The 23,687-nt window shown below is 40.6% G+C and overlaps 1 protein-coding gene across 3 annotated transcripts in view; it reads right to left on the bottom strand.

Moving 5' to 3' along the window:
* Window positions 1-785: 785 nt before the first annotated feature.
* The window catches only part of GPAT3 (glycerol-3-phosphate acyltransferase 3), a 66,442-nt gene continuing 43,540 nt past the window's right edge, over window positions 786-23,687 (bottom strand). For 2 of the 3 annotated variants that reach the window (XM_043970078.1, XM_043970076.1), the window contains exons 5-12: window positions 20,007-20,096; window positions 17,530-17,623; window positions 16,356-16,471; window positions 9,962-10,017; window positions 9,138-9,223; window positions 8,201-8,329; window positions 7,584-7,663; window positions 786-3,984 (exon numbers count right to left, since the gene is read on the bottom strand). In XM_043970078.1, coding sequence (XP_043826013.1) covers window positions 3,873-3,984; window positions 7,584-7,663; window positions 8,201-8,329; window positions 9,138-9,223; window positions 9,962-10,017; window positions 16,356-16,471; window positions 17,530-17,623; window positions 20,007-20,096 — 763 coding nt within the window. In that variant the 3' untranslated portion in view covers window positions 786-3,872. The remainder of the gene's footprint in view (window positions 3,985-7,583; window positions 7,664-8,200; window positions 8,330-9,137; window positions 9,224-9,961; window positions 10,018-16,355; window positions 16,472-17,529; window positions 17,624-20,006; window positions 20,097-23,687) is intronic. The other variant, XM_043970077.1, reaches the window with a different exon arrangement.

Here is a 23,687-nt window from a genome sequence, read left to right as displayed (position 1 = left end):
AAAAAGAGTTAAATAAATACCTTTCCCAATCTTGCTTTATATTATATATTACACTTATATTGTAATCGAGAAACACAAGACATGACTCCACACTAAGTTTAAATAACTTTTTATTGGGACATCAACATGGGAATTTAATGAGCTGAAATATGTAGGGAAGAGGGAAACCAGCCCCCTTCTTATCAGAGGCCAGACTCTTCGAGGATTGAACCCAGTCCAGATCAACTCAGCGTGGGTCTAGAGCTGACAGAGTACCCCAGTCCCCAGGGCCAGCAAGTGGCTAGCTACTATTATTAGAAAGACAACAAATTAAAACTATTGGAATGCAGCCAAAGCAATCTTTAGCAGAAAAATCTATATCTCTAAATACTTTAATCAATGAGAGAGATATCAATGAATTGGGCATGTAACTAAAAAAGACTGGAAAATGAAGAACCCAACTAAGATCCAAGTTAGGAATTCTTAAAATAAAAGATTAATGAAATTAAAAGAAAAGAGGTAATAATATTAGAAGTTCATTTTTTTATTTAATGAGAAAGATTGAGAAGCTAAACAATTCTTATTGAAAGCCAAAAAGGAAAATTAGCACAAAAAGGTAATAAAATTAATTAGATTACTTTAGGCACTTACATATCCAAAAAATTAATAAATGAAATGGATGAATAGGTATAAAAATTAAATACTCAGATTAACAAAAAAAATAGAAAGTGAAATAACACAATCTCAGTATATCAAATAAGCTATAAATGAATTCCCAAAGGGAAAAAAGCTCAGGACCAGATAGATTTACAAGTAACTTAATTTTCAATTTTATTGAAAAATTTTTATTTTTATTTTTTACAAGTATTTTCTCTCCCTCCTATTATCTCCCTCCCCTAACCCCCACAATTGAACAATTATAATAGAAAAATAAAACCCTCATTTAAAATGTGCATAGTCAAGGACAATAAATTCCCACATTGGCCATATCCAAAAAATACATCTCATTCAGCATTTTACATCTATCACCTCTCTGGTAGGAGGTGGGTAATTTACTTCCTCTTCTGTCCTCTGGAATTGTGACTTGTCATTGCATTGATCACAGTTCTAAAGTCTTTCAAACTTGTTTTTTCTTTAGAATGTTGTTGTCATTGTATAAATTGTTTCCCTAATTATGCTTACTTTACAACTGTCTTGCCAGTTTCCTCTGAAATTGTCCATTTCCCCATGTCTTATAGTGCAATAATAGTCCATCATATTAAAAAAAACACGTTATTTAGCCATTCCCTGATAGGTGGGAACTCCATTAGTTTCCATTTTGAGGCTACTATGAAAAGAGATAAAATATTTTTGTACATACAGGTCCTTTTTCTTTTTTTTCCTTTTTTTTGGGGAGATGGGTATAGTCCTAATAATGGCTGGGTCAAAGGGTATGTCTAATTTAGTGATTTGGAGGACATAGTCCCAAATAGCTTTCCAGAATAACTGGAAAAATTCATAGATTCACCAGCACTTCATTACTACGACGGTTTTCCTGCAGCCTCTCCAACATTTGTCATTTTCCTCTTTTGTTATCTTTCTCAATCAGATGGGTATGAGGTGAAACCTCATAGTTGCTTTGTTCCCAATAGAGACAGCCCAGTACCCTCAGGCCAAGAGCCACGTCTTCCTCTCTCCCCAATTCCTACTTCCAACCCGGTGCAAGCAGCTATCACCGACTGAGCATAGCAAAAGCTACAGAGAAAGTCAGTCAATGAACCTGTCAGCTTCTCAGTGGTTAAAAAAAAAAAAGAAAAACAGGCTCACCATCCCCTTTGCCACCAAAACCAACGGCCACCAGTGGGCAAATAAAGCCCTAGAGCCCCAGGAATAACACTGCAACCCTCTCCCTGCACCAGCCGTATTTCCAGACAGGCTCATTTAGCCAGCCATTTTCTGGAGAAACAACCCTTGTGATGTGACCTGGCAATTGTCCCAGAAGCCTCTTACTAAAGACCCAGCAAAGTTTTCATCACTAAAGTGCTTTGCGCTGTCAAAGGACACAATTTCAGCAACAGATTTGACTTTATTCAAGGAAATGATGGTAAATAAGACATTTTACCATCCTGCAACCTAAAGACCACAGGGACTTTCTATCTGACTTGAGGCTGAAATCTGCGTTGTCTCCCTCTCTTAGAAAGTCAGTAAGCTGCTTAAGATCAGAGAATGCTTTTCTGCTTACAGTCCAGGACTTAGCACAGTGCTCTGCACATCATCACTTAATAAATGCTTTCATTAGAAACCAAAAGGAGGACCTGAACAACTTTGATTTCTGGTATAAGCTTCTCTATTTGATTTTTTTTTAATTTAAGTGAAAAATAATTTACGGCCATATAAGTACTTAATATTTGTTGAATTGAATTAATTCCATTTGTATTAACTCCTCCCTCATACAAATCAGCTTTCTGGATTAACTAGAGCTAAAGCTCGAGATAAAAGAAAAAACAGGAAGGATTCTTGAAGTAGGTGAAATAAATTTCCATGCAATAAGGTGCCCAAAAACTTATTCTGAGATCAAGCTAGAAAAGGTGGCATACCCAGGAGTATGGTGTGATGCCTCTGTGTGGTTAATAGATGAGCTCTCAAAAGTCCATCTCCAAATAACCACAGTCACGGCCTTTACAAAGTGGCCAAAGGAAGAGTCTGCAGCAGATGTCCCTGCTTGTACTGAACAGACTAAGAAGATGGGTGTAACTTCTTTACACTGAATACACACACAAGAATTCTCTACCAAGGCTGTCCCAAGGTTCTGCCTAAACCCAAAACAAGTAATTTTTTTTAATTGAGGAAAAGTAATCCTACCTACTTAAAGAAATTAGGCAGTTCGAGAGGAGAGGGAAAAAAAGAGAGGCATTTAGAAATATAGAATTTATTTTTTGTTGAATAGTTTAACATTCTTTACATCAGAAAATAATAGATAATACTTTTCATTGTGTTTAAGAACTGTATCGTGTTGCTAACAAACATTGCTTATGCTGTGTGAGTTGGGAAATATTTATTTTCCCTTTTACTCTTGTTTAAGGCTCAGTTTTTTGAAGTTATTTTAATTTTTTTTTTAACTGTCAGGGCAGGAAAAATATACCCACCCCAATGGCATCATGCCACAAGTTTCCGCATTCGTGCTTCTATTAAAGATATGCAACGTGACTTCCTTTTCCTGATCCTAGTATGGGAAGGTTTATTTGTTTATGAAAACAAACTATATGTCAAACCAGTGGCAGACAAAATAAGGTCTGAGAGTACTAAGAGGCAGAAAGATGCTAACAGAGTACTGGTTAAGGTGCTTTGTTTTGATAAGCACTCTTAGACTCAACTGACTTTTCCATGTTGGGGTCATTGAACAAGTGGAGGTCCACAAATAATGTTTCTACTTCTATCCCAAAATGTGTACTTCCCTGGCATTGTACAGCCAAATCTTGTTTCTGGAAACCCCCTCCCCCCAAACATGCCATCTCCAAATTTGGGGGTAAGAGCATTCAAGTTTGCCAGGATGCCAGAGGGACTGTAGGTAACGAGTATTTTTGTTTGTGTTTTTTTTCTGGGGACGGCAGGGATGAGGGGGAAAGCAAAGCTAATCAGAAGGTGAATTCTGGTTATTCCTTCAGAAATTATTATGAACAAGGACTTCCAAGAAACCTTAGAAAGCATCCTTTTCAAGATTGACTACATCAGCACTTCAGTCCAATATTAATTCTTCAAAGGAGTACCATTTTAATCCTTTTTCATTTTCCCATAGTGGAATCTATTTCATTCCAGTAAACGACCATATAATTCAATGGAATGAGGTTATAATGAAAAATTCATCTCTGTGTTCTGCCGCCGGCACGGAAAAGCAGCTGCTTTAGTTTTTGTACTCAATCCGATTCGGTGTTTGCAGACCCGTTTCCAACTATCATCTTGCTATAGTTCTTCTGCTGCTCCTCCTTGAAAGTATCTTTGACCTTGGCTCTCTTCAGACCTCCGTCCCTGAAAACAGAAAACAGAAATGAATACGAGATACAATGGAAGCACCCATTTAGAAGGGGTTAGGTACCGCATCTTTAAGTTACACAAAAGCTGCCGACATACATTCATGGAGTGAATTCCACTCCAGTGAAATCATGTTTTACCCCCCAAAAAAGCATGTGGCATTACGCACAAGCTAGGAAGGTCTAGGTCTACCTCCACAGAGGGAAACTATTTGTGCGTGTCACTGACCAATAGACTAAAAATTGGGGGCCACACACAAAGTAAAAAGCTACTTTATCTTATTAATAAAGACAGATATAACTCTTTCAGTCATTCCTATTTATATGAAGAAGGAATATTGTGGGTCCCAGTCAACTAGGTCTGATAGTTAAAAGCAGACAGTTCATATTATAAAAGGAATATAAAATCAGTAACATGTAGACTTAACCACAGCTAACAACTATACAATTACCCTATATTCTTTTGGGGGTTGGGGGCAGGCAATGCGGGTTAAGTGACTTGCCCAGAGTCACACAGCTAGTAAGTGTCAAGAGTCTGAGGCCACATTTGAACTCAGGTCCTCCTGAATCCAGGGCCAGTGTTTTATCTACTGGGCCACCTAGCTGCCCCCCTAGCTGCCCTTACCCTATATTCTTTACACCACTTGTTGACAAGGAATTGTTTAATGCTTTGGCTTTTTTTTTTTTTTAAGAAATATGGAGGCAACTAGGTGGCGGGAACAGCTAGGTGGCACAGTGGATAGAGCACTGGTCCTGCAGTCAGGAGGACCTGAGTTCAAATCCAGCCTCAGACACTTAACACTTACTAGCTGTGTGACCCTGGGCAAGTCACTTAACCCCAATTGCCTCACCAAAAATTAAAAAAAAGAAAAAGAAAAGAAAAGAAATATGGTCTCAGGGCAGCTAGGTGGTGCAATGGATACCAGGCCTGGATTCTGGAGGACCTGAGTTCAAATCTGGACTTACACACTTGACACTTACTAGCTGTGTGAACCTAGGCAAGTCACTTGGCCCTCACTGCCCCACCAAAAAAAAAAAAAAATAGAAAGAAAGAAAAAAAGAAAAGAAACATGATCTCTCAACTAACGTGGCTGTGTGGGGGACCTAGAAGATCCCAGATACTCCACAACCACTCTAATAAAGTTCTAAAAATGCAGAGAAAAGAAGACAGAGAAAAGGCTGAGGCCAAAACCAATGTTGAAGCACTGAGAGGCTGGATCAAAACCCAGGAATTCCTGCAGGGAGCAGACTCTAGTCTTAGACACTGTCTCCAGGACCAAGTAGGGCTACACACAATTATCTAAGAATATGAGAGGGAAGAGAGCATGATCCAAACACCAAGCATCAATCCAGAAACTGAGATATCATTAAACAGAAGAAAACACCCAATACAATGAAGTGCTTTGGATTCAGAGATGTCCCAGAGGTAAACCCAGGAATGAGTAACCACATAAGTCCAACAGAGACATAGAGAAAAGAATTACCTGGCCACAAGAGCTATAAAAGTATATACCTGGAAGGAATTAATCAAGATGGGAAGATAAATACCCCAGAAAAGTTCTAGAAATAACTAAAAAAGGAAAAACAAAACTGGAGGCCAAAGAAGAACAGGTATAAATAAACTCCACTTAGTCCAAGTTTGAGCAAAAAGACTATTAAAAAGACTTCTTCAGAAGCTGAGTGTGGAGATGAGCTTGCACAGGAATAAGAAAAAGAAGGATCCAGACCAAGAGCAGGGCATTGAGAACCCAAGCAGGTCGGTAAATGGACAACCCATCAGAGACACAGAAAGAGACAGCACCCAGACAACACAGTGCCTAGAACCAGGCAGCAGGAAGAGAGATACAGCAGCAACAGAAACACAAAGACTGGGCCAGATGGTCAAGGACACCCACATGAGAGCGGGCAATAGGACCAGACGGCATGAGGGCTGCTCATGCTTGAGCCACAGCAAATGAAAGGGCCAGGGCAGAGTCTGGAAAACACAGCACCAGGGTCTCCCAAGAGGCCTGCTATCAACATCATCAACAATATTTGGGTAGAACACGGGTTCTCAGCAAGGGACAGAGCTAACTTTGAGGTCAGAAGAGAAAAAAGGGGCCAAAGTCAAAATTAAGGAAAGGCACCAGAAAGCCGAGTCAAAATTCAGAAATTCCTGCAGAAGGTATAGCCTGTAAGGCAATTCCTAAATAGGAATGGAAAGGAATATTTCTCAGTTATGAATGACACCTTTACAAACAATGACCATGTGCCAGGATATTAAAAATATCAAGCCCAGGGGCAGCTAGGTGGTGCAGTGGATAAAGCTCCAGCCCTGGATTCAGGAGGACCTGAGTTCAAATCCAGCCTCAGACACTTGACACTTGCTAGCTGTGTGACCCTGGGCAAGTCATTTAACCCTCATTGCCCCAAAAAACAACAACAACAAATAAACCACATATATGTCTAGGAATTTCCCCTTAGGGTCAGATCTCCTATGCAATTTCCATTTTTTCATTTTTCTTCCTTCCTGAACCCAAAGGCTTTTGAACAACAATAGCAACAGCTGATGCTTATAGAGGTTTACAAAGCACTTTCTTTACAACGTGCCTCTGTGAGGTAGTTTGAACAAGTATTATTATGCCCAAAGAAACTAAGTTCAGAGAGGATAAGTTGTTTTCTTGAAGTCACAAAGACAGTAAGTGGCAGAGTTAGGATTTGAACCCTTTCGAATCTCTTGTTCACTCATGTTTGCTACACTACAAATCATTCCCCAAATAAAAGGGCATCTGGCTGGGGTGTATAAAAGCAGTTGAGTTGTGCACTTTTGATAGATGGTAGCCATTTTGATAGATAGATCATTTGTAAGTCTAGTTTTTTCCAAGTTATTGCAAGTAAGTCAATTGCCAATAATGGTAGCCCCAGATATTGTGCTCCCAAAGTAGGCGGTGGAGTGTGGTAGGAACAATAATGAACTTGGAGCCAGAAAACCTGGCTCCCCATGGGACTACCCATGAGGACCTTGGGCAAGTCCTTAAGCCTCTCAGGACCCCCCTGTTTCTGGATCTGTAAAAAGAGGGGGTTGAACTAAGGTCTAATCGTGGGGATTGAACTAAGGAACTCATCTCTAAGGTCCTTTCCACTTCCAAATCTCATGATTAGAGGACATCTGGCAAAAAAAAAGAGAGAGAGATTGGCCATATTAGTCTGATTTTAATCAAAGCCACTAAGTGCTTTTATTAAAAGTAACTTTAGTTAAAGAATTATTCTCCTCAAATAAATCCCCAGGAAACTATAATGTCCTATAATGATACAGATTGTAACCAACCCATCTTCTTGACCTGCTTGTGAGGAAAAAAATTTTCACTTCCTGGTAAGAATCAGGCTTCTGAACTTAGCTGGGCTAAGTGAGAGAAGATATATCTATATATATTCTCTTGAAGGACCCCACTTAAAACCTTTCCAAAATCTGGTAGGGGTTACATACAGTGTTCCCCTAGAACAATCTTCAAAAATTCAGGGTTCACACTAGTCCAGGAGGAGGCCTTGGCACAGGAATTTAAGAGAGGATCCAAAGAAAGAACTGAAAGAGCACTCCCAGACCACTGTATGTCTTACCAGGGAAGCTCGGTCAATCCTCCTTGCACGGCAATAGCAGATTTGACCCTATTAGCAAACTGTACTGCATCTTCATTGACCTGTAAGGGATGGTCAACGGTTACATTGCTGAAAGGATTATTCCACAAGATTTCTTTTAGAGTGAATTATTTACACAGTTGTTGTTGTCAAAAAAGTCAACTTCAACATTTATCTCCCTAATTTATAATCTGGGTCAACCATAGAAAACGCTCTATTCTGCAATCATGGACATATAACACTAGATATAAGCATCCATTCACCTTCTGCCTCATTTAGACATGCAATAAAATTGCAGAAGAAAGATCTAGCTATAGGAAAGTGACTGAGTTTCATTTATGGTCTTAGACAAAGTACAACTTTCAATAATAGGTCCATAGGTCAATGAAGCTAAGTTATCACAAGATTCTCATTATCTTCAATGGCTTGAGATGTCACAGTCTGATTTTATTGGGCTGTAGCTAAACCACCATTAAATCATGGAGTTTGAACTGCTGAGAATGCATTTGGGCAGCTCAGCTTTGGCAAAAAGGCTCATTCAGGTTTCTCAGGGTTAATCTTGTCAGAGGAGCAAAGATCCAGCATTATCTATTTCCTACCTCTCTGGTCATCGGGGGCAGGTACCACACATCACAGACGATGGCCCAGCTGGTCATTATTCGAAGCAAGTAGTTCACCATGCTGTACTTACTACTATTCCAAAAGGCATCACCAAACTGAGGGTTATACTGCAAGAGAAGAACAAAATGGAGTCTTAGATACTTCTGAACAAATTCTAATTCCCTTCAGGGTCAGCAGCCAAAGCCTTCCACCTGACCCCACCAACTATTCAAATACACAACACAATCGATTCAGTGATTTGAATTGCTGAGGTTGCAAAAGAAAACACTGTGAAGAAGGGGCCAAAAAAATATAAAGTTCTTTCTTTTGACAAGAGTGACCAAAAGCCAAGTCCAAGGTGACACCCTCATTTGTTCAGAGAATAATCCTACTGAGGTCAAGATTGCAAGCAGGGTCTGGATAAGCCACCTGATTTCCCAAAGTAAAAATGTTCTATTTCTTTTTTTTATTTTATTTTTTTTCTGCAGGGCAATGTGGGTTAAGTGACTTGCCCAGGGTCACACATCTAATAAGTGTCAAGTGTCTGAGGCCAGATTTGAACTCAGGTACTCCTGAATCCAAGGCCACTGCTTTATCCACTACACCACCTAGCTGCCCCAAGATGTTCTAAGATACAGAGAGAACCACAAAGCTCAGCTGGTTGTTTTTATCAATTTCTGCCATTCCCTATCAAGTTTAGTTTAGTAGAATGGTCCTCAGGTAAGAATGTGTGGCTGCCTTCATTTAAGCCATCACCACTAGTGGTAAACATGAGATTACAGGCCCTTCTGAAAGAATCAGGAACATTCCTTTTCACATACAAAGCACAGTGTAATTACCTTAGTAAAATTGTAGCAAAGAAAATGAGTCATTTTCACAAAAGCATGGTTTTCAGAAGAACTAGCACTTTCATTGAAAAAGTGGCATATACTATACCTTTATTGCAACTGGATATATAGTTCCTCCTATTTCAAAACTTCCCTTTTTAAACATCATGACTGATGTGTTGTTTATACAGGTTCCTGCCAAACAGATATCCAAAAAAGAAGTTACTCATGCTTTTTTTTTTTTTTTTTAGTGAGGCAATTGGGGTTAAGTAACTTGCCCAGGGTCACACAGCTGGTAAGCGTTAAGTGTCTGAGGCCGGATTTGAACTCAGGTACTCCTGACTCCAGGGCTCGTGCTCTATCCACTGTGCTACCGAGCTGCCCCCTGTTACTCATGCTTTTAAGCAAAGTTACCCAAGTATTTCCTGGAAAGTGAATTTTGTTCAAGACGAGCACACATTATATACTGTCACAGCCATATAAGTCAAGTCTTGTTTAAAGAGCAAAGTAAGCAGAAGCAACATTTCTTCTACATTTCAGCTATTTCAGCATCATGATGCATCATATTAATTAAAACAAACAAACAAAAAAAGAACCTAAAAACCCAAAAGTAACCCATCTGGCACAAATTACATTCTCCACACCATTAAAGAAAGGAAACTTAAAAGATCATAAGGCAGCATCCTTCAAAAGCTCTCAAGTAACACTCAGCAAGCCAAGCAAGATGTGTCTAAGATCCCATGGAAGGCTCACAACCAGAATGGACGTCAGTGAGAAAGTAAGGAAGCAGTTGTTCCCACAAGCTCGTAGGCACATAAGTTGCAAGAATTCCCTAAAGGAAACTTCCCAAGGGCCCCAGACCTCTACTTTTCCTCCCTGTTTTTAGTCGGTCCTTAAGTAAACTAAAGCATAGTAGGCAATCCTTGTTCTTACCTTCAGGAAAGATTAAAATGGGTAACTTTTTCTTATCCGCAATGTGTTCTCTCAGTCTGAGAAGAAAAAAAAAAATCAAACTGGTAACTTAAAAAATTGGGAAAGCTTTTCTATAATCTTTGTAAGGGGAATGGAAAAGATAAGGGAAAAACTGGAAGATATACGTCAAAGAGATTGCAAAAGAAGCATCACCTTTCCTTAACAAACATGAAATAGTCTGGGTTATTTGTATACTGGAACTTCCTGAGAACTACTTTTACTGAATTCCCTACTGATGTAGTAGAAAACAATGGACTGAGAAAAACTGAGGAATTCGAAATGACAAAGAGGAAATAAAATTATTAATTTTTGCAGATTATTACTCTCTCCCTCTTTTATTAACAGGAACAATTTTATTTTCCTTTCCACAACTGATGAAAATATGTTATCCTATTCTCTTTCATTGTTTTTGCATTTATCTTCCCCTCTGATTCATCCAAAATCTACCACAATAAAAGAAAGATGTTCTCCAAACTGGATACCCATTATCCCAATCATTGTACTAGTTCTGGTTTGAGTTTGTTTGCTTCTCTCTCTCAGTACTTTATATATCGGATGGATGGATGGACGGACAGATAGGGAGAGAGAGACAGACAGAGATGATAGATAAAATGAATAGATAAGATGGATGGATGGATAGATGGATGTTTGTGTTGTATGAATATACCTTCCATGTCTTTTTCCTATGGCCGCCATTACTAACTCTCATCAACACTACTCTTAATTGAACCCCTAGTTCCTATTCTCTCCTTTCTCTGCAGTGGCTAAAATAACCTTCCTAAAGTACATGTAACCGTGTCTCTCTCACTTACTGCCCATGCCAGCTCCTGCTCCAGAATCTTCAGCAACTCCTCGTTGCCACAGAGAGAAAATACAAACTCTTTAGTTTGTTCTATGAAGTTCTCCATCATAAGAGTCTGGCTCTAAGCCTTCCTTCTTGAGTTATTTCCTACTATGTGCCTTTCCACACTATGCCTGGCCAAACTATCCTCTTGGGTATTCGATGTCCTGTGACCTTGGAGAAGTCACCTCATTTCTCTGTTTCTCTCTCCAGATCTATGAGGTTACTGGTGTCAGCAACTCCTAGCAAGAAAATTTCTCCTGATAATGCAATTCTGAATCTGTTCTACAACTTGTTCTCTCGGGAGAGATACACTCATGACTCCCTCCTCCCAGGGATCAGATTGAGGTAGTGGAGGTAAAGTCTTTGTGGGCCACAGAACACTATGTAAATGTTAGCTCTATTGCTACTGATGACCTCAGCTCCTGTAGGTTCAGTTATCATCCCTTTGCAGGTGACTCCCAGATCCAACCCTCATCTTTCTACTGAGCTCCAACAGACATCACCGGCTTTCTGCTGGAGATCTCTCACTGAGATTTCTCTAAGTTTCTGCAATGCAAATGTCCTGAGAGAGACAGCAGGGCATATTGGGGATGGCCCTGAACTTGCAGACCCATTTCAGACGATTACCAGTTGTATGACCCTGAGTAAGTCACCTGACCCTTTGGAGCCTCCATTTCTTCCTGGGCAAAATGGGGAAGAGGATTTGAACCCTAAGAGCCGATGATTCCCTCCCATTCCTTTCTTTCATCTTCTGCATTTCTGTTAGGCCACCACCCTTCTTCTCTTACCCAGGTCCAGTGCCTAAGGATCAATTAGAATGTAAGGACCTTGAGAACAGGGACGTTGGGGATTTTTGGCTTTTATTTGTGTCCTCCGTGCTTAGCACGGTGCCTATTACACAATCAGCACTTACTAAATCTTGCCTCCTGCCTGATTAGATTACAGAAAGTAAGAGAGAGGGGAAAGTTGAGGATGATGCTTAGGGCCTGAACTTGAGAGCACCTCTTCTAATTCTCTAAAATCACAAGTGGTAGAACAGAAGAAGTTTTGTCACGAGGAGTTACAGACTCTAATAATATCATAGGTCTGGAGAGATGAACAAACTGAGGACCAGAGAGGTTAAGTTATTTGCCCAAGGTCACACAGTAAGTGTCTGGGGTAGGATTTAAGCCTTCCAGTACTCTACTCATTATACCATGTTGTTTCTTCCACCCATAAAGGTATATGGGGAGAGAAGATAGCCCTGGACAGAGCCTTGTGGGAATCCCAGAGTTATGAGCTAAGACATGGATCTAGCAATGGAGACTGAAAACTCTCACAAGCAGCGCCAAAAAAGCTAAGGGGGAAAGAGGGTGGGGGGAGTCCAACAGTGTCAGAAGCTACCAAAAGGCCAAGAAAAAAACAAAACTATCAGATCTAGTCATTAAGAGATCCTTGAAGTGAGCAGAAGGAGTAAAAGCAACAGAAGTCCTTTTCTGGAAGTCTGGCTGAGAAAGAGAATAGAAAGGATAACAGCTCCTATATCTGTTAATTATTCTTGCCACCTACGTGCTAGGTGGGCCATGGGTGGCCTGTACTTGCAACAAGCACCCTTCCACCTCCATCTATACATAAGCCTGAACTCAGGTACTCTCTTTCTCCTTGAAGAAAAAGAACATGATCAGGCAGCACAGTATAGGGGATAGAGTAGTGAAGATAGAACTGGGAAGTCCTGGGTTCTAATCCTGCCTCAGATTCTTAGTAACTGTATAACTCTGGGCAAGTCACTTAATATTTCCATGCCTTAGTTTGCTCATCTGTAAAATGAGGGCATTGATTTGAATAGTCTGTGGCAGCTAGGTGGTGCAGTGGATAGAGCACTGGCCCTGGAGTCAGGAGAACCTGAGTTCAAATCTGACCTCAGACATTTGACACTTGCTAGCTGTGTGAACCTGGGCAACCTGGGCAAGTCACTTAACCCCAACTGCCTCACCAAAAAAAAAAAAAAAAGATTTGAATGGTCTGTGAGGTCCCTTCCAGCTCTAAATTATCACACCACAAAGTTATAAGATGATGCTAAGCGGTGGGGTCAACATACTTCACAAATGCTTAGTGTAATGATTGGAACGATGCCACCTGCTGGAAACTTACTGTAGAAAAGCTCCGCCATGAGGTGAAGGTCTCTGAGAGCAAGACCATGCGTCTTTTCTTTGACGTCAGGAAGTGACGTTTGCTTGTGGGAGGAAGAAAGGGGAGCCTGGCACTCTGCCTCGCTCTCTTTCCCGAGGACTCCAGTGGAGAAGGGAGCTAGAAATGCGCTCTCCCTTTAATAGATAGATGAATGTAGGCCTTTCTCTCTCTCTTTACCAAATTCTTATTCTCCTTAATAAATGCTTAAAAGCCTAACTCTTGCTAAAGCTTATAATTTATTGGCAACCACTCATTAGATATTTTAGACAGACTAACTAGAATTTTAGCCCTAACATTAGTCTTTTCTGTTTAGCTTCTCTGTTTCATGACATCTAATGGGGAAAAGGCCAATACTTCCCAAAGCACTTTCATCTGGACAGCCCTAATTGCTAGGAAGTTTTTCCAAACATTAAGCCTAAATCTGCCTCTGAAGATTCACTCATTTTTATCACATCCCTCCCAACTCTTCTCTTCTCCAGGCTATACTCACCCAATCCCCTTGTCAACTTTCTAGTGACTATTTCCAATTGGACGTTCCATAGTTATCTCAAACTCAACATATCTAGAAAGGAGCCCATTATTTTTCCTTCCAAACTGGATCCTCTTCCAAAATTCCCTGTTTCTGTCAAAGGCACCACTACCTTTTCCACAACCCAGGTTCCTATCAGTTCTTCTACTCCCTTTCCTTTACCTCTCTGCCAAACCCTCTGCCATATGGTTTCCAACTTCACTATTGACTTTAAGTTGCTATTGACAAAGCCAGTGGCCTCTCCTCTACGCTCATTTTTTCTGCAGCTCTCAGTAGCAATTCCTACTGGTGATCCCCTCCTTCTCAATTTTTCTTCCTCAGGTTTTCTCTTGTTTAATTGCTCCTTCTTGCTATTCTTCTTACCTGTTTAACCACAACTTTTCAATCTTTTCTTGCTGATTCTTCATCCAATTCACGCTTCTTAACTGCGAGTGTAACCCAAGGCTCTGTCCTCTCTCTATAATCTCACTTAGTAAGTGATTCAAACATCAGCTTGAATGGCTTCAATTATCTCTTCTATGTAGATTTCTAGATCTAAAGCACAGCCCTAGACTTTCTTCTGAATTCCAGACCCACATCAGCACTGGATAGTTCAAACTGAGTGGCCCATAGGCACCTCAAACAACACGGTTAATAGAGAATTCATTATCTTTCCCCTCAAACCCACCCCTCTTCTGAACTTCCCTATTACTGTCAAGGGTACCACCAGAGGCTGTATAGGAGAATGGAAAGTACATTCAATTTGGAGCCACGAGATCTGGGTTTGAGTCCAGACTTTGCTACTCCCTCCCTGTGTGACCCTAAGCAAGTTGCTTAATCTCTCTGGCCCCACACAGTTGAATCAGCTGCCCTCTTAAGGTCCTTTTCAGCTCTATGTCTATAATCCTGAGTTCGTATGTCCATCCTTCCAATCACACTCACTCTTCCTTCCCTTGTGTACCCATTAAGATGCTAAATCTTAAGAAATATGTCTTAGGAACAGAAAATAACACATGCATTTGTTCAGTTGTTTTTCATTTGTGTGCAACTCTTTGTGACCCTATTTAGGGTTTTCTTGGCAAAGATACTGGAGTGGTTTGCCATTTCCTTTTCCAGATAATTTGACAGATGAGGAAACTGAGGCAAATAGGGTTGAGTGACTTGTCCAGGGTCACACAGCTATTAAGTGTCTGAGGTCAGATTTGAACTCAGGAAGAATCTTACCGACACCAGGTCTAGCTCTGTATCCACTGCACCATCTAGCTGCCCTATATGCATTACTTTAATTCATCTAGTAGCAGTCAGGGCCAAAATGTTACACTGACCAGTAACCGAGGCATTTGGTACAGAAATAAATGCACAAAATCGGGAGAAAATCAAGAAAAGTGAAGGAAGCATGTAAAGTTAGTTAGGCTTCCTAGGGCCTTTGTCGGGATATAATTTCAAATCCATGACCCTATGAGCATTAACTCTGATAGTGGCTCGCTGCTCATTTTGAGAAGAATGCTATTTTTTTTTTAACATGTAGCATGGGAAAGAAAAGATTAGAAACTCTTATCACATGCCCTGAGAGAGTTTATATTATACTACGTGTTGTTCAATCATTCAGTCATGTTCGACTCTGTGATCCCATATGGGGTTTTCTTGACAAAAATATTGGAGTGGTTTGCCATTTCCTTCTCCAATGGATTAAGGCAAACAGAGGTAAAGTGACTTGCCCAGGGTCACATAGCTAGTGAGTGTCTGAGGCTGGATTTGAATTCAGGTCTTCCTGACTCCAGGCCCAGCACTCTACCCACTCTGCCACTCAGCTGCCTCTATACTCCCTGTACCCTTGCTTTTTTACAGCATAAATTTTGGGGAAAGATGAAAAAGCAAAAAAAAAAAGTAAGGAGCTGTGCAATTAATACAATTAACTCAGTCATGTTTATATTGAAAACAAAATGTATTTAAGGGTATGGACAAGGCACTATGCTACCATCAAAAGAGTGACTATAGACCTGGATTTTCAAAACCTATGTGGGAAAAAGTTAAAAAAATAAACCTTACTTCCCCTCTCCTTCCCTTTCCAGTCTTCTTAACCTTTACGTTTCCCCCACAGACTCTAGGATCCAGTGGCACTGGTCGCTTTGCTGTCCTTCAAAGAAGACACTGAATGTCCTGACTCCCAGCAGTATCACTAACTGTCGCCCATGCCTGGAGTGCTCTCTCCCCTCCCCTCCCCATCCTGGCTTTTCTTGCTTCCTTCAAGTCTCAACAAAAGTCCATTCTTCTTAAAGAAGCCTTTCCTAGTCTTCCTTTATCTTAGGATGTTCCCTCTGAGATTATCTCAAATTTATCCTGTGTGTAACCTGACCCAAATTTATGTGTGTGTGTGTGTGTGTGTGTGTGTACATACCCATATGTATACACATACATATCCATCTTGTTTGTCCATGATTGTATGTTGTCTCCCCCATTATATTTGAGAGCAGGGATTGTTTTTTAAGGTTGTTTTTCCATTTCATTATATCCCTAGCATTTATCACAGAATAGTAGGTGCTTAATAAATGCATGCAGACTTGCTGACTAGTAATAAAACTTTATCTCAATAATTTATAGCAAATAGGTTAAACCAATCTCTACCTCTGTGTGTCTCTGTGTGTGTGTGTCTCTCTCTCTCACACACACACACACACACACACACACACACACAGCCCTATTCCATTGATTTTCTCTCTCTCCAGTTTTTTAGAAAGAAAGGTTATTGGAACCACAGATCTAACATTTAGCTACTATAACCCTCTTAGAATCAAAGTTGAATGTTCATCACTACAACTAAGAGCATTTCTTACCTTTTAGTCACCAGATGTCGGTCCTTCATTTCTGATCGTTCAAACCAAACATGTGGACAAGCCTTGACCATGGCCCTCTGAATGACTCCCATCAGCCCACCATGAACCTGACCGACCTGCAACCCATAATTACATAAGTATGAAATATATAAATAAAAAATACAAATACAAAGAGCTACCCACAGAAGCTTTTTAGTAAATAGTTAAAGTTTACCACATTCTCCTATGGAGATCAGATTTTTGTTTACTGCCTATTCTAGTAAAGGAATGGCTATTGGCAAAAATGGTCTAATGTGGAAGGAAGGAAGGAAGGAAGGAAGGAAGGAAGGAAGGAAGGAAGGAAGGAAGGAAGGAAGGAAGGAAGGAAGGAAGGAAGGAAGGAAGGAAGGAAGGAAGGAAGGAAGGGAGGGAGGGAGGGAGGGAGGGAGGGAGGGAGGGAGGGAGGGAAGGAAGGAAGGAAGGAAGGAAGGAAGGAAGGAAGGAAGGAAGGAAGGAAGGAAGGAAGGAAGGAAGGAAGGAAGGAAGGAAGGAAGGAAGGAAGGAAGGAAGGAAGGAAGGAAGGAAGGAAGGAAGGAAGGAAGGAAGAAAAACTCTAATTACCAAAACTGGCTTTTAAGTCATATTGTCACAACATCCAGCCTTTAAACATGGAGGGGGGAAAAAACAAAAGTATCTCTCTATCTATAATTCCTACATGAAAGCAGCATCGGCCAAAGCAGTGATGCCATTGGTATAAGAAATAAGGAAACATATTTTCAATTAAGTTATGATTTCTTGAGTACAACAGTGCACCTTTCTTCATCCTCTGAGCTCTGCTACTTCTGATTTAATTTTTCCAACAGCAATTATTCAACAACTTATTATATACTTACTACACTGATAGGAAATTCCAGATAAGCAATGAGCTGGTTCCAGAGTTGAGTAGGAGAATGAGATCTGGCTGGATCGAATTTAAGAAACTATAGTATAAAATGGAATTAGGGGGCAGCTAGGTGGCGCAGTGGATAAAGCACCAACCCTGGATTCAGGCGGACCTGAGTTCAAATTCAGCCTCAGACACTTGATACTTACTAGCTGTGTGACCCTGGGCAAGTCACCTAACCCTCATTGCCCCACCAAAAACAAAAATCAAAACAAGACACTGGTATGTGACTTAGCAGTGGGTTACTCTTACCATGGCATAGCATCCATCAGTTGTCAAGATCAGAACATCTATTGGGGAAGTATGGTTGGCAACACAAATGCCTCCCTTCTGTGGTCGGTACTGCCTACAAATCACAAAAAAAAAAAAAAAAATCACCACCAACCCTTTTAATAGAGCGGTACCACCGATCAGTCTAATGAAAAATTAAGAAGATAATCAACATCCCATTTGAATAAAGTCAAAGGCATTTTTCTGAGCACAGCCTGCCCCTAGAATGTCTTAGCAGAGTATTCTATCAATCACTAAGCATTTATTAAGCACCTACTATGTGTCAGAACTCTGCTAGAAGACAGAACATAGACAAATTATAGTTGGAATGAATGTTGAAAATTATCTGGTCCGTCCAACCAACTACAGAGAAGCTTAAGTGCTTTTAGATTGTAAGCTCCTCCAGGGCAGGGCCCCCTTTGGCCTTTCTTAGTATCCACAATGCTTAGCACAGGGCCTGACACATAGCAGGTGCTTAATAAATGCTTAGTGATTGACTGGCTCACCCAAGGTCTTGCAACTAGTTGGTAACAGAAAAGAATTAAAACCTAGAAGTCCAAACTTTCAGTATGATACTCTAACACACCATACTACAAATTAACTCTATCGTATTAAAAATTTTGATAGGGCCCATTAATTTTCAGATGAGATATGACCTATTAACAAATACTTCTCATATACAAAGTCCTCCTCTGTTATATTATCATGCTATTCAAAGGAAGGAAATTCACACCCCATCAGACTCCTTTGTACACACTTTTTAAACTCAAAGGATTGGGAAAGAAGAAAAAAAAAAGAAAAAATTTACATAGTAATTTTGTTGTATAAATTTGAAAGGAATAGCAAGTTGTGCATAGTCGATTTGCAGTTTCATGTACGATAGGTTTTTTTCTCTTGTATTGTGTTATTTGGTTTTTTGTTTTGTTTTGTTTTTATGGTGAGGCAATTGGGGTGAAGCGACTTGCCCAGGGTCACACAGCTAGTAAGTGTTAAGTGTCTGAGGCTGGATTTGAACTCAGGTCCTCCCGAATCCAGGGCCGGTGCTCTATCTACTGTGCCACCTAGCTGCCCCACTTGTATTGTGTTATAAAAATGCTTGTTTTATTCCATTAATTAAAAATGAAAGTTTTATTAAAAATGAAAGTGGCACAGTGGATAAAGCACTAGCCCTCAATTCAGGAGGACCCGAGTTCAAATCCAGCCTCAGACACTTGACACTTACTAGCTGTGTGACCCTGGGCAAGTCACTTAACCCCAAATGCCTCACTATAAATAAATAAATGAATGAATGAATAAGTAAATAAATGAGTCAATCAATCAATCAATAAGCAAGCAAGCAAGCAAGGGGCAAAGCCCAAGGTTCTTCTAAAGCCTAGCTTCTTAAACTGTGGGTTGCAACCCATGTAACTGAATGTGGGGGTCAAAACATTTGGCAATGGTAAAAGGTTATGTGTTAGGGGCCTAGCATACATACCCTTTCTGGGGTAAACCAAAAGAACCTTCTTGAGAAACTAAACCAAAGGACAGACACACCTAACTAGTCTCCCCCACCCCTCAGGGAGATAAGATTAGGTGTGGCTGCTGCCTTTGTGGCATGAGGGAGAGAGATATGGTTTCAGAGATCCTGGAGCCACCCCTCACCCAACTTTCCCCAGCCAGGACCAGTGGGATGATCCTCCCCCAATAAGGGAACTTTCCACAGTAAGACAATCACCTCATCAGACCGCCTCAGGTCCTCTATCTATAAAAGTATCTGCTTGTCTTCTGCTCACAGAGATTGGGATCTCAGAGCCCCGCCTCTGTGTCATGCCTTCTCCCCAGGAGAAGAAGTCCAAGGATATCTCTCTTGGTTTCCTTTCCCTAGCCCCTAAATAAACTATTATTTTATTCTAATTGGATTTGTGTGCAAGAGGGCGTAATTCTTTAAAGAGGAATTCCTAAGAACCCCTATCCCAAACACCCAACTATTTCCCCAATAACAATGTATACCTATTTTATATACCTATATACCCAGGGTCACATAAAAATGTCTAGGGTGAAAAGGGGTAGTGAGTGGAAAAAATTTAAGAAGCCCTGGTCCAGAGAACCCTTTTTGTGTGTGTTAGAGACCTCCTTTGGAGCCTTTCTCAGAATAATGCTCTTAAATGCATTTTTAAAGATACAGAGGAATAGGGGCAGCTAGATGGCACAATGGATAGAGCACCGGCCCTGGATTCAGGAGGACCTGAGTTCAAATCCGGCCTCAGAAACTTGACACTTACTAGCTGTGTGACCCTGGGCAAGTCACTTAACCTTCACTGCCCCACCAAAAAATAAAATAAAATAAAGATACAGAGGAGAAAAAGGAAAACCATATGCAAAAAAAAGAGATATCAACATATTTTACAAACCAAGTTCATGAACCTCAAGCGAAGAATCTCTGATCCAGAGAATCAGACCTGAAATTCTCTGGTACTCACTTGTTATGGTAATGAATAGTACCAGAGAGTGCTCTGACACAGATCCTACAGCAAGTGAGATGGACCAGTTCACTCAGCCAGGTCTTTATACTGCAGGAAGAAAAGAACTGAGGGTGAAATTGAGGATACACTTAAAGAAGAGATTACAGGTCATTGTTACTACTATTTATAGCAACAAATGCTATCGATGCTAGGCCTCAAGGTTTGCAGAGTGCTGAACATTACTCAACAAAGGACATTATTGTATTTATTTTTCCACATCAACCCCATCAATTAGGTACTCTAGGTGTTGTTATTCCAATTTCAAGTCCCAGGATGATTTTTTCAAAGCAGCACAGCTTATCTCTTCATCTAATTCTGTGGCACTCAAGGTATGCCAAGATAATTTAAAATGTGGTGGTGATAATAGAAAAAAATAGGTAGGAATAATAAAAGTAATAGTAGAAATACTAATAGTAGGAATTAAAGAAGTTTAAGATAGCGACAGAATGTGCTTTCCATTTTAAAAAATTAAAGGAAGACTTAAGTGAACTAAAAATTCCAGGGATGCCCGTCAACTGGGTGGAGGGGGAATGGTTGAACAAGTTGTGGTATATGATTGTGATGGAATACTACCGTGCTAATAAGAAATGATGGGGCAGCTAGGTGGCGCAGTGGATAGAGCACCAGCCCTGGATTCAGGAGGACCTGAGTTCAAATCCAACCTCAGACACTTAACACTTACTAGCTGTGTGACCCTGGGCAAGTCACTTAACCCCAATTGCCTCACTAAACGAAAAAAAAAAATGATGAGCTCAATCTTAGAAAAACATGGAAAGACTTGAATGAAATAATGAAGATTGAAATGATCAGAACCAAGAGAATGTTTTATACATAAACAGCAATATTGTTTTAAGAATGACTTTGAGTGAATAAGTCATTTTAGTTATTATAAATATCCAAATTAGGGGCAGCCAGATGGCGCAGTGGATAGAGCACCAGCTCTGGATTCAGGAGGACCTGAGTTCAAATCTGGCCTCAGACACTTAACACTTATTAGCTGTGTGACCCTGGGCAAGTCATTTAACCCCAATTGCCTCACCAAATAAATAAATGAATGAATGAATGAATAAATATCCAAACTAACTATAAAGGACATATAAGAAGCAGCTAGCTGCATCCAGAGAAAGCTGATAAATAGAAGTATGTATAGAATAATTTTACATATACTTATGGGTCTAGTGGTAGCCATCTCTGGGGTAGGAGGGGGAAGGGCAGGAAAAAAAGGGAAAAAAACATTCATATGATAACTTTATTATATATTTTAAAGGAATAGCAAGTTGTACATACCAAATTTGCAGATCCACATGTAATCATCTTTTATATTATACTTATACTATGTTATGGAATTGTTTTTTATTTCATATTTATTCCATAATTTGTTTCATACAAAATAAATTTTTAAAAAAATGAAAGAAATGGGAAGCTAAGATGACAAAATAGCAGAAAGTACAGTGAGCTCCCCCTAAAAAAAGAACTAAAAAAAAACCCTCCTGCACACAGATCTAGAAGGCACATTAGACCAAATCCTGATCAGAAAATCCAAGAAAAACCATCACATTGAGGCATTTTTCCAGCCCAGGCCAGCCAAGGAAGTGAGACAGAGAGGTCTATGGACACTAGGGATGGGATCTAGCCAGAGTGTGCCATGTGGAGATTTCTGCACAGAGAGAGGCTGTGCACCAGGGCCGAAGGAAGTCCCAGCTCCAATACGGAAGCAATTAAACTTGTGCACAGCTCAGGAAGAGGTGCCAACTGGCAGTTCTGCCCCTCGCTACCCTGTTCCAAGTCACAGATCCAGGGAGGACTGAGGAAGGGACCTGCAGCCAGAAATGACATTCAGGGGTAAAGGGTTGGTAAGGACCCTAGACTGTGTAACCAGAAAGGAGCAAGCTTGCAATCAAGCAGCGGCTGTGTGGCTTGGAGAAATCTCCGAACACTAGGCATAGGGTCTGGCCAGGAGGCAGGGAGAGGATGGTTACCAGGGTAGGAAGAGGTCCTAGATTCACCACTGGGGGTGTGGGGAGAAGCGGGTGCTGACCTCCCGTAGGATAGAGGAACAGGTTCCAACTAGCATCTGTCTCCTCTGTCTCTTACTAGCCAACCCCAGGTCATAGATCTTGGGAGGACTGGGGAGGGGGGCCTGTGATTAGGGGTGGCACAGCAGGGTGAGGAGCCCTAGACTGCATAGTCAGAGAAGAGAAGGTTCAGAAGGAATGAGCGACTGTGTGAGATGGAGGATCCCACGAGCAGAGGACGGTTGTACGTCCCATTTCAAGCCCACTCTGAGCCCCCTTTTCTTACCTTCCCCTCCTGCCCCAGAGATGGCTACCACTAGACACAAATAGGTATATGTATATGTAAAATTATTCTATACATACTTTATTTATCAGCTCTTTCTCTGGATGCAGATTGTGTCTTCCTCTATGTTCTTTATAGTTAATCTGTATATTTATAATAGCCAAAATGACTTATTCACTCAAAGGCATTACCCAGCAGAGATAATAAGCAGGGGGAGGAAATTCCAGTCCAAAGGGGAGTTGACTCTTGTTTCACTACGAACCAGAACTTTTCAGGCAGCAGAAAGTGACTGAAGCAGTAGTAATCTATTGAAATTCCAAATGGGGCAAGCCCACCGACCTGCTGCCAAATTCGAACCCAGGTCAGGAACTTGCAGAGCTCAGAGCAGGGGGGCAGACTGTGCCATGGAACAGATGATTTAGAGAATACTAAAAACTTGGAGGTCCCCCATCTGAGCTGCCTTTAAGGTCCTAGAGTAACATAACACTCATGAACTCAAGAAAGTAGCAGCAGAAATAGCCTCGACATTCATTGCTGAATTCCTTACCCTAACATCAAGTCTGAAGCCAGGAAGTAGGCTGGAAGAAAAAAGAAAGAAGGGAAAGAGGGAGGGAGGGCCCCCACTATCAAAAGCTAGTGATAGGGACACTGAGGACAAAACCCAGAAGTAGAAAATTACTCCAAAACAACCGCAAAACAGAGTTGAAAAGAAAAACACAACTTGGGCACAAAGTCCAACCAGAATCCCTGGAGGTTTTGAAGCAAAAGTTTAAAAAAAAATAAGCTTGAAAATATTTTCATAAATGAAATGAAATTATTAGAGGACAAAATTGGGAAAGAATTGAGAACTATGGAAGGAAAAGAAGAATCAGAAAGGGAATTAATAGCTTTGCCCAAGGGGTAAAAAACCTAGTACAAACAACAAATTCCCTGAAAATTAGAATGGACCAAAAAGAAGCCAATTACTCTGTAAGAAAACAAGAAATATTTTTTAAAAGTTAAAGGACTGAGGGGGCAGCTAGGTGGAGCAGTGGATAAAGTACAGGCCCTAGATTCAGAAGGACCTGAGTTCAAATATGACCTCAGACACTTGACACTTACTAGCTGTGTGACCCTGGGCAAGTCACTTAACCCTCATTTCCCTGCAAAATTTTTTTTTAAAGTTAAAGGACTGAAAGAATAGAAGAAGATGTGACAACTGATCTAGAAAATAGAAAGAGGAGAGAAAATTTAAGAATCACTGGATTATTTGAATGCCCTACAGCAGTGGGACCCCAAGAAACCTAAAGATTCCAACCCCCAAGGAATCCTTAAAACCTTCCCAAGGGCAAAGCACCTCAG

Source organism: Dromiciops gliroides, chromosome 6, assembly GCF_019393635.1.
Source record: "Dromiciops gliroides isolate mDroGli1 chromosome 6, mDroGli1.pri, whole genome shotgun sequence".
NCBI lineage: Eukaryota > Metazoa > Chordata > Mammalia > Microbiotheria > Microbiotheriidae > Dromiciops > Dromiciops gliroides.
This window is presented reverse-complemented; position numbering and strand designations above follow the sequence as displayed.